The 15,509-nt window shown below is 46.1% G+C and overlaps 1 protein-coding gene across 1 annotated transcript in view; it reads right to left on the bottom strand.

Annotated features, from left to right (window-relative positions):
- Positions 1–240: 240 nt before the first annotated feature.
- FNTB (farnesyltransferase, CAAX box, beta) overlaps positions 241–15,509 on the bottom strand; it is a 66,750-nt gene continuing 51,481 nt past the window's right edge. Inside the window, exons 9-12 of the mRNA XM_019451547.2 lie at positions 13,751–13,883; positions 8,096–8,207; positions 7,106–7,220; positions 241–1,702 (exon numbers count right to left, since the gene is read on the bottom strand). Of these exons, the coding sequence (XP_019307092.1) occupies positions 1,574–1,702; positions 7,106–7,220; positions 8,096–8,207; positions 13,751–13,883 (489 nt within the window). The 3' untranslated portion in view covers positions 241–1,573. The remainder of the gene's footprint in view (positions 1,703–7,105; positions 7,221–8,095; positions 8,208–13,750; positions 13,884–15,509) is intronic.

Below are 15,509 nucleotides of genomic sequence, written 5' to 3'. Positions count from 1 at the left end.
AAAGTAAACAGAACTGGTTTGGGGAACTTGGGAGACAGAGCTTCTCCCACTGCTTGTTGGGCCCACGGTGGCATCCACTGGAGCAGCTGTCTGAGGGTGGAACCCAAGTCAGATCCCTGCAAGGTCTGAAATGTCACACACACGGGAGACCGGCAATCCGCGAGCAATCTTCAGTAACTCCCAACAGTGGACACTCTGAGAGAATGTTCTTGGGACCAGTCACAAATGAGAGACATCAGAGAAAATGTTATTCTTTTATTATTTCAAGGAGGTAATACATAGCCCAATCCGCCAAAGCAATAGGGAATGAGAGGCAGCAGACGGCCAGAGTTTTGAGAAGAGCCTCGTGCTGCACCTCCAGGCTCCTGTCTGCTCGCAGTCCGGGGCTGCGTACATGAAGGCCAGGTCAGCCGCACGGAGTGTGCCGTGACTGTAGCAGCGGACAGATGGCCCAACTCAACGCCCCGCTGACCGAGAAAGGGTTCCCCGTGAGCAGCAGAGGCCCTGCCAGGCTGAGCACACCGGGCGGCACTCAGTCCTGCCACAGCCAGCTGAGCAGCCAGCCTATCTAGCACTTGATTTTATCTCTGTGAGACTAGAGTGGGCAGGATGTGAATAAATCCTGAGTCAAATTAAGGTGAAAGACTTAGTAGTGTTAATACTCCAGATGAGAGAAGACAACACCGTCTCTGAGGGTGATGGGCTGGGAGTCTGATGGAAGAAAGATGGAAACACGCACAATGGCCACAGGCTGCAGGTGCGGCCTTGAGGACACGAGAAGGGTATTTCACATACATGATGGGGGGCGGGCACTGGGGCTGCTTCCTCAGACACAGAAATGAACTAGAGGTTCATTTTCCACTCATAATTGGTTTCCTGGGTCTAAGTCACCACCCCTGTGGCTGAAGCGAGTCCCGCCCTGGGGAGAAGTGTGGCTCAGTTCTCCAGTGCGGAGGGGGAGGGACTCACAACTCAAGGAGATCTTTCTCCCCCACCCCCAGCTCCTTTCCCTTGCAAATGACTGAGGTGGAAGGTGAGAGGTAGGGCACCTCCTAGTGAAGTCCCACCATGATTTTTTTCTAGAGAATTCACTGTGATGGGACCAAAGCTCCCCCTCCCCCTCGGCACGGAATAGACTTATTTCCACTCAGGGGAGGGCACCTTCCTGGTGACTTAATGGTGGCGTGCAGAGGGGAATCGCAGCAGTGACTCATAGACACCGTTCATTTCAGTACGACTGTCCGGGCCGGAGAGCTGGCGGCAAGGGACTGGTCCTGCCCAGCATGCACCGTTCCCCAACAATCCTGGCCAGGCCAGAGCCGGGTTTAGATGCCGCACGGGCTGACAGATTTTTGGTTTGACGGAAGTGGAAAGAATTTTTTAAAAACCACGCCACTATTTTCTCCAAACCCAGGGCCATCAGTTTTGTTTTGTTTGACAAGAAAAGGACAAAGGACCACAGCTCCCTAGTGGCCAAGGCTTCTGCAGCACAGAATGCAGTATGTATCGAAATGCATAAACCTGGGTCTGACCGGGGAGGTGGGTGAACATAGAGCCAGGGGCCCTGGGTCTTCTAGTCGGTGGCAGTCTCTCCTGGTGCCTCGTCATGTTCCTCAAAGCCCGGGACTGGCTTCTGCAGGAAGTGCATGGTGGCCTGGATCACCTTATCTGGTCCAATATTGTACACAGGGTGAGTGGGCTGCTGCAAAGAGAACAGATGCCGATCAATCACCCCAGTGGTCCTTGCGACCGTGCACAGACTTGAAACCTTTACATGGACTTGTAAGAATTTATCAGAAGAAGGAATCATCAGAGATACACAGGGAGATTTATCACCCCAGGCCCTGATGTTCAACAACCAGGTATTAGTAAAAGCATTTAATGCTACATGGGATGCAAAGGAATATTACACAGCCGTTTAAAAACATGCTTTCAAATATTTAATGGTAAGGGCAAATGCTTATAACGTATCATGTGAGGAAAACAGTATATACAATGTTATCCCAAACTTACTTTTTGCAAATGTGTTTGTAGATGTGATTTATAGGCAGAAATTGGACATACACCAAAATCGGTCCCGTGATATTTTCTTATACTTTTGTATATATTCTAATTATTAAAACATACATGCATTTATTTACATTTGTAATCAAGGAAAAGGACCACAACGCGATGATGCAGTAAAAGCATCAGGCCATATTTAAACTCTTTTATAGTAGTCTGCTACATCATAGAAATCCAAAAGAAACTTCAGGTCTGAGACAGGGCACAACTGGAGGCCAATATTCAGGACTCATCCACTCTGGGAGAATGAAGGAGGGGACAGAAATGCAGGAGAGGTTTTAAAACTACTTTTAAAATACTATGGGGGCGCCTGGGTGGCTCAGTTGGCTAAGCGTCCGACTTTGGCTCAGGTCGTGATCTCATGGTTCATGAGTTCGAGCCCCACGTCGGGCTCTGTGCTGACAGCTCAGAGCCTGGATCAGGCTTCAGATACTGTGTCTCCCTCTCTCTCTGCCCTTCCATCATTCACGCTCTGTCTCTCTGTGTCTCTCAAAACTGAATAAACGTTAAAAAAAAAAAAAGAGAGAGAATACTATGAGCAACTCTATGCCAAAACCTATAAAAGTACAGATAAACTGAATAATTCTATAGAACAATATAAATTTTCAAAAGAAATTCTTTAAAATTTGTATGAATACATTTTTTAAAAAGTTTTTATTTATTTAGTTTGTTGGGGGGAGGAGCAGAGAGAGAGGGAGAGAGAAAGAATCCCAAATAGGCTCTGTGCTATCAGCACAGAGTCCAATGCAGGGCTCAAACTCACAGAACCATGAGATTACGACCTGGGGCAAAATCGAGTCAGACACTTAACCAACTGAGCCGCCCCAACTTGTATGAATAAATTAAATCAGTAATAACAGTTGCTTATTCTGCTCCACCATTCCTCCCCCAAAATATCAGGCAGGCCTGGATGGTTTCTCAAGCAAGTGCTACCAAACCTACAAGAAACATAATCTCTAACTTCTATAAACTTTTTCAAAGTCTAAACAAAAGGCAGGGGTGGCGGTGGAGAAGAAGTACCCATCTAATTTTATGAGGCTGTGATATTATCCTGAAATATAAACTGGAAAGAGCAATACAATAAAACAAAAATTCAGATCAGCTTTTCTTATGAATACCATGCAAAAAAAAAATCCTAAATAAAAATACTAGTCAGGGACACCTGGGTGGCCCAGGTAAAAATACTAGTAAAATACTAGTCAGTCAGTTAAGCATCTGACTCTTGGTTTCAGCTCAGGTCATGATCTCGTGGTTTCGTGGGTTTGAGCCTCGTGTTGGGCTCTGTGTTGGTGGCGCAGAGCCTGCTTGGGATTCTCCCTCCCTCGCTCTCTGTCCCTCCCCCACTCGCACTGTCTCTCAAATTAAAAAAAAAAAAAAAAAAATACCAGTCAAAAATGCTAGCAAACTGGGGCACCTGGGGGTCTCGGTTGCATGTGCAACTCATGGTTTTGGCTCAGGTTACAATCTCACAATTTGTGAGTTCGAGCCCTACGTTGGGCTCTGTGCTAGCAGTGCAGAACCTGTTTGGGATCCTCTCTCTCCCTTTCTCTCTGCCCCCCCCCCCAAATAAATAAACTTAAAAAAAATACTAGCAAACTGAATCCAGCAATGTATTAAACACACACAATCACGCTGTCCTCTGACCATAAGAAGGGCTGATCCTAGGAATGTAATGTTAACATCAGAACACTTATTAACAAAATATAGCACAGTCAAGGAGAAAAACCAGATGTAGAAAAAGCCCTCAGTAAAATTTAATATTAGATTATGATTGGAACAAACAAACAAGAAACAACCTGGCAAACCAGGAAGAGAGGGTTAAGTAACATCCTTAACTTGATAGGAGGTATTTATCAGAACCCTGCAGTAAGGATCCTACATAATGCTGAAATTATAGACACCTTCCCATTACAACCAGAAGCAAGACAGGAGCGCCCCCCCATGACCACCTCTAGTCAACACTCTATAGGGGTCTTAACCAACATCCCAAGGCAGAAAAAGAAATAAAATTCTTAAGAATCAGAAAGAAAAAGGCAAAACTGTCCTTATTCGAAAATAACATCACATGCTAAATAAAAAAAATCCAAGAGATTCTACAAACTATTACAACTATTAAGTTCAGCAAGGTGGCTGCATACAATTAAAATATAAATATCATTTCTGTACATTAGTAACAACCAGTCACAAATATAAAAAAATATTCCAGTCACAATAGACACAAAAAGTATAAATTTCCTAGACATAAGTCTAACAAAAGATGTGTTAGTCTTTTATAGAGAAAATGATGTAAGACCACTGAAGGACATGAAAAATAATCTGAAAAATCGTGTTCACAAATGGAAAGCCTTAATATTGAAATGAAGTCTGTTCTCTCCCATTAATCTTAAATCTAATGTGATTCCCATAAAAATTCCATTATAGTTTGTTTTTTTGTGTGTGTGGAACTCGATAAGCTGATCCTAAAACTCATAGGAAAAAGCAAAAAGAAAGAACAGCAAGGCAATTTTGAAGAAAAAGAACAAGGGGATGGGACCTGCCTACCTGCATTTACAATTTGCTTAAGAGAGTACAGACAGGCAAACAGACCAGAGGAACAGAACAGAGTCACTTCATATACAGAAACTCGAGTATGTGACAGACATGTGACACACATCAGTAGGAAAGTTGTAAACTTCCATAATTGGTATTGGTCAATTGGTCATCTACATGGAAAAAATATAAAATTATATCCAACCCTCACCACAGACAGAAACCAATTCCAAGAGAATTAAAAATCCAGATGGGAAGAGCAAAACTTTAAATGGTTTGGAAGAAAATATACGTATGACCTCAGTGTAGGGAAAGATTTTTTTTTTTCTAATGTTTTATTTTTGAGAGGACAGAGCATGAGTGGGGGAGGGGCAGAGAGAGAGGGAAACAGAATCGGAAGCAGGCTCCAGGCTCCGAGCTGTCAGCACAGAGCCCAACACAGGGCTCGAACTCACAAACCATGAGATCATGACCTGAAGTTGGATGCTTAATCGACTGAGCAACCCAGGTGCCCTGGAAAGATTTCTTTAAAAAAAATTTTTTTAATGTTTATTCCTTTTTGAGAGACAGAGAGACAGAGCATGAGTGGGGCAGGGGCAGAGAGAGAGGAAAACACAGAATCCAAAGCAGGCTCCAGGCTCTGAGCTGTCAGCACAGAGCCCAACGCGGGGCTCAAACCCATGAACTAGGAGGTCATAACCTGAGCTGAAGTCAGATGCTTAACCAACTGAGCCATCCAGGCACCCCCGGGAAAGATTTCTTAAGTACCCCTCCACCATCAAAAACCAAAAAGGCAGTAAAACTGTTCACTATAAAATTAAAAGTCTTCTATTCAACAACCAAAAAACCCACTAAAAGTGAAAAGACAAGTCACAAACTGGAAGAGATTTACTACACACGTCACCGACACAGGATTAGTATTGAGAACACACAGAGAACGCCTTCAAATGTGTAAGAAAAGGGCAAACAATTAAAATTACAAATCAGCAAGCAAGCAAGCAGCTGGCAGGCAATTCACAGAAGACATAACACAAATGGTCAACGAACATTTGAGAAGATGCTCAACCTTACTACGAATGAGGGAAATGTAAAAATAAAACTGAGATACCATTTCCCATCTATCAAATGGCAGAGAGGAAAAGTTGGACCACAGAGCAACTCATCTGAGTACTGTGCGAGTGTAAAACGACACAAGCCACATGGGCATTGGGGGGGGGGGGGAGGGTGCTGTCTATGAAGATGAAGGTGTGTGTGCTCTTCAACCCAGCAAGTCTCTCCTAGAGAAACTGACACAAGAATGTGCACTGTGACTCCGTTTGCAATAGCACAAACCGAAACCATCTCAACGTTCGCCAACAGGAGAAGAAAAATCAGTTGGGGTACATTTATACAAGGGAATACCATATAGTTGTTAAAATGTTCAAGCAGAGCAACATATGTGAACGCGGGTAAACCTCAAAAGTGTAACGGTCAGCAAGAACAGCAATGCACAATAAGTGATCCAGTAGCTACTGTCCTGAAAGGCATGAAAACATTCTCTGTCTATATTGTTTATGGATACATACATATGTAGTGATAGCACAAAAACTTATCTGCAGGCTTGCCAAATGTCAAACTTAGGACAAGGTGATGCTGGGGATGGAAGGAGACTGACAAATGGAAAAGGGGTGCATGGGAGGCGAATATGGAAACATGTTAAGACTTGAAAAAGCTGAGTGGTTGCAACTCCGATTTTGTCTGGTTATCAGTGAGGCTGAGCATCTTTTTATCCATACTGGCCATCTGTGTTCCTTCTGTTGGAACTATTCTGTGACAGTCTGCACGGGCCCCGTGATTTGATGGCCGTGGACGGTGTTAGTTGGATTCACGTCACAGGCTCACGTCTAGGCTCAGGGGTGTTTCCCGCGGCCAGGCTGGTCTAGGGCTGGATGTGGGGCTGAACATCCTGCCCGCAAGGGGCTAACAGCTCTGGGAGGCAGCAGACAAAACCAAGTTAAACACACGCTACAAACTGCAACTGAGTGCCACGAGGGGCACAAACAAGGCGCGGTGGTGGAGCACTGTAGGGAGGCCTCCTTCACAGAGGTGGTCTGGGAATCTTCTCTGGAGAGACGGCATGTCACTGTAGGCTCCAGAAGACAGCCAGCCATGCAGCGAGGACTGTGTGGCTGCAGATTCCAGAAACCTACTGCCTCTTAGTACATTTCCTCAATGGAACTATGAATAGAAGTCTGGGTCTGAGGCAGGGATAAAGGCACAGAACCTCTGTCTCAGACTGGATGCCCCCACCTGGAACCCTGAGTTTGCCTTAAGATAGTTCCCTCCTAGGTCCCAGGCTCCCTCCGGGGCGGCTGCCAATGGAGGGAGGGTGGGGGCTGCGTGCTCACAGACCTGCCCACAGGAGGCACATGGATAGTTGTGCAGGACACGCGTGGCTGCTCCCCTCTCCTGGTATGCCCCCATCCTGGGGACCCTGTGGAGAAGCGCCATCAAGCCCCCCACCCGGCCTTACCAGAGCATTTTCGGGCACACCCAGGACCACATCGTGCAACATGGCTCCACTGCCGAAGTGCTGGGCTATGGACAGGCCGCTCAGGCAGTAGCAGGTGTGGTAGAAGTCCCGAGACCTACAAAGACAAGGTAGCTCTGAGCAGGGACTCCTCCATTCCCACAAATCCCCCCAGGCACAGCCTCCAAGAGGAGACTCAGGCCTGGAGCACACCCCCACATCCCAGGCCCAGGTCAAGCCGTGGCATTTCTCAGAGCCCCACTCTTCAGCCCTGCACCCTTGTAGTCTTGTAGACTTGTAGTCCGTCCCCCCAGGGTCTCCTCCAGCTGTCTTCCAGAAAGGACTCTCCAGGGTAGTGCTGGTGCTAAATTAATGTATTTCTCAAAAAAAAAAAAAAAAAAATCCTACCAAAATGCCTAGAAATGAGCCAAATTCTCCCTGACAAACTGCTAGGGACCAGCCTTCAGCTGGGCCTTCCCCTGGATGCTGACAGTCACAGGGTGTGTGCTGGCCCAGTAGCAAAGGGAACAGGACTTATCTGATTTCCCTTTTCTTTTTACTGCAGCGCCTCAAGGTATTTAATCTATGCTGCAATAGTTGTGATTATAATTTCTGTTTATGACACTCAAGGGTTTTAAAGTCCTATATCCTGTTCTATTTAAATCAGTTTCGTTTAAAAAAAAAAAAAAAAAGGCAAGAAAAGCCACCAACTTGGCAATCTATGTACCTACCCAGAGAGGGGGCTGCATGGAAGCTGGGGGAAAAGATGGGCACTGGGGGGTGCCAGGATGGCACTGGAAGGGGTGCTCCCACTGGGAGGCTTCTTCCCACAACACACTAGCACCAAGCAGCTGGATGGAAAGGGAGCCCCCTCCCCCCTGCCCCCCAGGCTTTTAAAGGTCAGCGGCTGTCACCCTCTGGTTCTGGGGAGGCTTGAGTGGCACACCATCTCTCCCCTCCCTGCCCCTCCCTCTCCCAAGAGAAGGCACTCACTTGCCAGGCTTATCCAGAAGCCCCCCGGCGGGGCACTGGCAGCACATAAGAATGTACTCCTGCAGGGCCTGCTGATGAAACATCCAGTGGCTCATGCTGAGGGCAGGGTCGCCTGCAGAAAGGCATAGCGTCAAGGCATGCCCGGTGGGCATCCAGCACGGTATGAATGACGTCTTTGTATTTTATTACCCACTGGGGACAGTTAAGGTTTCCCTCTATTATTCCTGGACTAATTTTGAAAATTACATTCTTGGGACACTTGATATCTTCGCCCACGTCCCATGATATGTCCCTTCTCCCGACCTTTGACTTGAGTCAAAGAGCAGCAGTGCAGAACGATACCTTGGGGTAAACGCCCTTACTGTGAATGCCTGTCCTAAACCACATCACGGACAGGCGTGGGCCAGCTGGCTATCTCTGCCTTCCAGATCCACCCTCTCACTGCTCCTGACTCAGTCCACAACTCCCTCCTCTGGGCCTCTTAAGACATTTCCTCTAGCACATCCCTGACTCTAACTGGCTAAGAGAACTCTCAACAGGGGTGATGTCTGTTCCTTCTACTTTTCTAAACCTCAACTTAATGTATCTCCAAAGGGCATCCTCCAACTCCTCTCTTGGCCTCAAAAACTGTTCCTAAGAAGGATTACTAGTAACCGCCAGGATTTCTGCATCATATAATAGGGTAGGGCACCTGAGTGGATCAGTTAAGTGTCTGACTCTAGATTTCGGCTCAGATCATGATCTCACAGCTTGTGAGTTCAAGCCCTGAGTCGGGCTCTACACTAACAGCAGGGAGCCTGCTTGGGATTCTCTTCCTCTCCCTTTCTACCCCTCCCCTGCTTGCGCTTTCTCTCAAAATAAGTAAATAAACTTAAAAAAAAATATGGCAGCAGGAGCAGAAACTGGCAGTTCTGGTAATAATGCTCATGTATGAACAAGCAACTGGCCTTCTTCATTCTGAAGCTGAATCAGTATGGTCGGAGAATTCTGTGGGCCGCATAGTTATCAAATGCAGATGACAGAGACTGCCAACAGATGGATGCTTCCAGAAGCATTTATGTGGGAATTTTTTTTTTTTTAAATATACACATGCATTAAGTCCTTGGTCAATTTTATACTTGGATACTCGGGCTACTACAAAGATAGCAAGTAATCTGTGAATACAAATTAAAAGCTAATTTTTCCTTCTTCCAGTCTGTTTCTGTGCATTTTTCTATATAGTTATTATAATTTTTATATTTTGCATTCTCCATTTAACACTATAGGCATACATTTTTCTATGCTGTTATCATACTGTTGATTTTTCCTTTGTAATTTCTTCTTTAAAGAAGCAAATTTAATAGCTACTGGGATTTGAGGGGGGTAATGATGAAAATTCTACAATTGATTATGGTCATGGCTGCACAACTCTGATTACACTAAACACCACTGAGTTGTATATTTTAAGTGAGTGAATTGTACGGTATGTGAATTCTATCTCAAGAAAGCTGTTACTTTTTCTTTAAAAAGCAAATTTACTAAACTTTAGGATCACTGCATTAAACATCTGTACAAAATATCCTTTTATTCTATATCCTGTAGGAAATAAAAGACTATTATTATAAGGTAAGTGCCAACCTGTCACTAAAAGCAGAATCTGAAAAGAAATTGCTATGTTTATTATCAGACAGATTACAGAGTGGGTCGGTTGCCTGCTACCTTATGGAAATCTACAAGCTCCGAGTCCACAAACTCCACCAGGAGCTTCCAGGGGTCCTGAATCTGCACAGCAGCTCACACAACCAGAGACGAAGGCAGGCGTGATGACGGGTGCTGCTTGTGCACCACAATTGGCCTTTTAGTCCTTTATACCTCTCCCTTCAATTACAAATCCCCATTATTATGTCATTTTGCTTTTCAAAGATTCCTTTTATCTAAGAAATCAAAAGCTTTCCCAAACAGTAACTGACAGGTTCAGCCACATGCAGCTCAATTTCACAGGTGGACAAATCCAGGCCTGGAAGTATGTCCCAAGGAACACACAAGCAACGAGTAACCATCAGTCTAAACCCAAACTCACGGGCCTGCTGCTTTCTTACTGCTCCACAGAAACCAAATAACTCACTAATTTAGTCAGCATTGAATATTTTTAAGATATTAATAATTCGTTCTTCTACTCAACTGCTGTCTTCTACACACATAAGGCAGCCACCTGCATGGAACCACTAACGGCCACTTGCTCAGTGAGGTCGTGTGTCGGTCCTTTGTTATCTCTTTAGCCAGCAACGTGATCATCGCCTTTACAAAATCTATTTGGTCATTTACTAAGATAAAAGCAGTAACGCACATGGTTAACAACAGCAACAAAAAAGGCAGAGTGTAGTACAGAAGGAAAAACAATTCAACACGTATGTCTCCCTCCCTTCATCTCCCACCCTCCTCCCAAAGGTGCCCATTGCTAAAGGGGTTTTGCTCACTTCCAGGAAAAGCTGTGGAGAGGTCGGTCCGTGTGCACAGAGACCACTCTAGGCCTGGCCCTTTACACTTTATGTTGTGTCCTGGAGAGTTTTCCAATTAGCTCATTGCGTCTAACCACGGGATGGGGAGATCATAATTTATTCAACTATTAAACTTTTAATGAGCATTTGGTTGTTTGCCATTAAAACTCCACTTCGACACACGTCCTTTGCTAATATCTCTGCAGGTAAATTCCCGAAAGTGTACTTGCTGGGTTTAAGTAATGTAAACAAATCTCCAAACTACCCTCCAAAAAAACCGATACAGCTATTTACACCCACACTGACAGTACAAAAGTGCCTGTTTTTCCACACTCTCCCCAACATCGGGTACCGCATTTTCTCCTCTCTGCCAACGTGACAGTAAAAACGACCAGTGTCCCACTGATTTTATTCACATTTCTTTCACTGCCATCTTTTCGTTTCATGCATGCCGCCTGTGCTGGTTAGAAGCAAGGCTCTGACGGAGGCGTAGGTGGCGACCAGGCATCGTAAGGCAAGTTGCTCACCCTTGCTGGTCTTTGTTTCCTCATCTGTAAGATGGGGATAACAACAGCACCTATCACAGCACTGCTCAGAGGATCAAATGAGAAAACACCTGTGGAGGACTCCGTTCAGTCCCTGGCTGAGGCTGAGCGCTTGGCAAGCCTCAGCGGCCAGGAGGAGCGGTGGTCATAGAGGGGGTAACACAAGTAGTAGCTCTTTCCTGCCCGTCCGGAATCTGCCCGTTCAGATCCTCTGCCTGGTTTTCAGTGGGGCTGTTCATCTGTTTCTTAGTGATTTAGGAGCCTCTCAACTTAAAGAAATTTAGCCCTTTGTCATTTGTCACAAATAATTTGTCCTACCTTGCTACTTGTTTTGTTTATAGAATTTCTCTTCTTTTATAAAAGAATTTTATTTTTCTTTTTCTTTATGCAAGGAATACAAATTACTTGTAGAAAATCAGAAAATACACATAAAAAAAGAAAGAAAACAAATATTGCGTGTCGCTTCACAGTCCAGGTGCCTTCTCATAATTTTTTGGAGTCAACTCTTCGCTAAAAATGGAATTATATACAGACTGCTTTGAAACCTTTGATCACAGTGTATTACGAAAATCTTTGCACACATCGTCTCCTTGAGACTCCCAACGTCAGTATTCTGCCCACCACTCAAGACACTGCCCTTCCCTTCCCACTGCTGCTGAGAAGTGGGTGAGCTTCAAGCCCAACACAGGCCTTCTCCTGGGCCCTGACAAAAGCTGCAAGGTCCACGATTCACAGGCAGCGCTTTCCACAGGCAAAGCTCTGAAGGTCATTTCCTCCAGGACCTGTGCTACAGTAAACAGAATGTCAATTGGGGCTCCTCTGAAGATGCTGGCAGGGAGCACTCTTCTCACAGCTCTCCTGGATTTTCCTGGCATCTCATCCCAGCCAGGGACAGGTTTGTGAAAGGCTGACCATTTTACCAAGGGCTTGACCTCACTAGTTTCAAATAAGGAATCACTAAAACCCTAAGTTATTTTTGCTTTGAAAACACTGAAGTTTCAGGGAATTCTTGACCTCCCAATCATAGTGGTCAAGCCAGAGACCGTGCAGGCTCCAGAGTCAGGGGAATGATCTATCCTAACGCCCTGAGACCCTAAGCCCAGGGGCCCAAGGCAAGGAATCGCAGGACAGACTGAGACCGGCAGAATGGGAAGCCAAGGGGGCGCCTGGGTGGCTCGGTTGGTTAAGGATCCGACTTTGGCTCAGGCTCAGGACATGATCTCACAGTTCCTGGGTTCGAGCCCTCATCGGGCTCTCTGCTATTAGTGCAGAGCCTGCTTCGTATCCTCTGTCTCCCTCTCTCTCTGCCCCTCTCCCACTCAGGCTCTCTCAAAAATAAAATGAACATTAAAAAAAGAAAGAAAGAATGGGGGGCACCTGGGTGGCTCATTCCATTAAGTGTCTGGCTTTAGCTTGGGTCATGATCTCACAGCTCATGAGTTCAAGCCCTGCATTGGGCTCTGTGCTGACAGCTCAGAGCCTGGAGCCTGCTTTGGGTTCTATGTCTCCCTCTCTCTCTGTTCCTCCCCTGCTCACACTGTCTCTCTCTCTCTCAGAAATAAAGATTGCAATGTCTCTCTCTTTCTCCCAAAAATAAAGATTAAAAAAATAAAAAATAAATTAAAAAAAGAAAGAATGGGAAGACAGGGCCGAGACTGCGTTTACTTCAATTCAGCATCCAAAGTGGCCACAACTCAGACGAAACGAAGAGACTAAAGAAAGGTGCTCAGAAAGAACAGCCAAAGAAGGAAGAAAAGCATGGGTCAGGGGGCCAGACAATAGGAAAGAATCTCATCTTCCACATTTGAGCTATTAATTACCCAATTATTAAGTCCAAAGAAAACCTTCTCTCTGGGCCAAGGGCTCTCACTCCAAGAACACATCAGCACCCAGCGGGACAGCCATGACTTCCCCTCCCCCCACCAGTTTCCTCAGAGACACGCTGCTCTCACATAAAATAAATAAGAAAGATGGTTCAGGAGTCAGCGGGCGACCTGAGATTTCAAATGATCAAATAAAGGAAGGCGCTCCGAAGTTGTGCTTGCTGTCTAACTGCTTTGGTTTTGCCTTCTGATCTGCGACTCCAGAGAAACGAACCCAGGTCTCTCCGCTCCAGTGGTATGGGTGGAACAGCCTTGCATTTAGGATTCTTCAATGAATTTAAAATACAACAGTGCTCGCGGCAGCAACTACAAAGCCAGTCAGACCTGGTGGATCTCTTCTCCTGGGGTTCTGCCTCTCTGCCCCTTTGTGCCATCGCCTTCTCAGTCACTGTTGTGACCGCGACGCACACAGTGTGGGTTTTCAGTTCCGATATGACCGATACGGGACGCTGCATTGGAAACTGTGGCTTCACACCCGGCTGAGGTGGCAGTCACCCTGGGACCCGGACACGCACCTACCTCCTCCTAGCCACAGACAGTTTGCAGCAGCAACTGTGACTCAACTAAACCACTGGAATTAAAGCCTAGTCTGCATGTGAGTGCAGGAGACATGGCGGGGCAGGGGGGGGGTGTGCGGTTCATGCAGGGCACTCAAAATCCAGGACAGACAGACAAACACTCTGGCTACCTGACTGGGGTTAGCAGCCAGGGGAAGTCACCCAGCCCCTGCCAGCAGCTCCCTGGGCTCACCTTGAGCATGCAGTGCGCGGTGCAGCAGGGGCAGCAGCCCCGCCTGCCAGAAGGAGTAGCAGCCGTCCACCAGCTTGTTGCAGCGGCCCTGAAATCCACCTTCGAACCGCATCTGCCGGCTTGTCACCCATTGCTGAGAATGAGACAGAGAAGGGAAAGGCGGGTGTAGGCCAAGTTCCCATCTCTGGGCTTCTTGGCACTGGAATTCTAGTCCTGGGGCTGTTCCTTCCTTCCCCTCACTGCCGCGGATGCAGACTGGACCATCTAAGCTGGACTCTTGGCAGGGCGGCCAGTACTGATCTCTGCTTCGTGCCCAATGGACAGCTAACCACCTTTTCCTGGGTTTCAAGTGGGTTCTGATGCTGACAGAATAAAGACATCAAGTTGGCCTATAAGGAGACCTGCAAATGTCTCTCAATAAACAAGGCTTAATGAGGAAATTGAAGGCAAGTGGCTCATTTCTAACCACTTCTCAGGGAAGTTTATTAAAAGCAGATAAATGGAATTGTGTGCTGTGTCTCAGTGGATGATCTCAAACTGTTCCTGACTTTGACTTGGCACCTGAAGAAATTCATCCAAGGTTTCTTAGCAAGTTACTTGCAGGACCAGAAGCAGAAGCCATTATCCCAACCGCCAAGGACGGCTCTGTCAGCTCTAGCCTCTCTGCGTCTCCAGGGAAACCTGGTTGGCTAACAGAAGACAATCTTTTACTCTGAACTTGTAAGATGGTTCTTGATGTCACTCAGCGGTCACACATGATGCTGCTGCCCATCCCTGCTTATCTCCAAGTTTTCTAAACACACTCTGCTACCAAGATCAAGATAGCCAGGGGTTTCGTCCTCCAGAAACGAGCAGAACCGACTGGCTGAGCAGATAATGACATCTCCATTTCCCTCCCAGGCAGTTCCAGACACCAGCCACGGGCTTTCACAACTGAAAGGTGCAGAGTAGGATGTCTCCCCCTCCCCCCACCCCTAGGTTCTTACTTGACTGAGTTCCTGAAAGGAGCTACCGAGGACCCTTTTTGGAAGGGGGAGGGGATGTCTTTAAGTTACCAAGTGTGGAGTTTAGATTATATCCCTGTTCAAGGCCATACTCACCCATAAGAGTCAAATCCCAAATTCTTAGAAGAAAGACATAGAAAAAACTACACTGCAGGTGTAGGCACTAATAAATCACCAGCGAGTCTTAAATGAGCCAGTGCTTTAGGGATGATGCCATTTAATGAAAGCGGTGAAGCATCACTCAAGAAAAGAGAAAACAGGTACTACAGTGGGGAGTCCATTTTTCATTTTCTCTTACACCACAGACTAAGGTTTTTTTTTAATATTTTTTAAAATGTATGTATGTATGTATGTATGTATGTATGTATGTATTTATTTATTTATTTATTTATTTTTGAGAGAGAGAGAGACACACACACACAGCACAAGTAGGGGAGGGTCAGAGAAAGACACAGAATCCAAAGCAGGCTCCAGGCTCTGAGCTGTCAGCACACAGAGCCTGATGTGGGGCTCGAATCCATGAGCAGTGAGATCATGACCTGAGCCAAAGTCAGATGCTCAACCGACTGAGTCACCCAGGTGCCCCCAAAGGTTATTGGTTTTTGTTTTTTTCACCCAGACTAAGGGTTTTTAAGCTGGACTACATAATTTTTTCCAGTGTCTAAGCCCATGGGTTTACTCTGCTTCCTTCGGCCATATGAATTCATAAAATCCTTCAGATATGGGTCCTAGTTCTCTCAAAGCAAAAGGAGGGG

This window comes from Panthera pardus, unplaced genomic scaffold, assembly GCF_024362965.1.
Source record: "Panthera pardus isolate Hobbes unplaced genomic scaffold, ASM2436296v1 HiC_scaffold_24, whole genome shotgun sequence".
Taxonomy (NCBI): Eukaryota; Metazoa; Chordata; class Mammalia; order Carnivora; family Felidae; genus Panthera; species Panthera pardus.
Note: the sequence above shows the minus strand (reverse complement) of the source record. Positions and strands in the feature narration are given on the sequence as shown.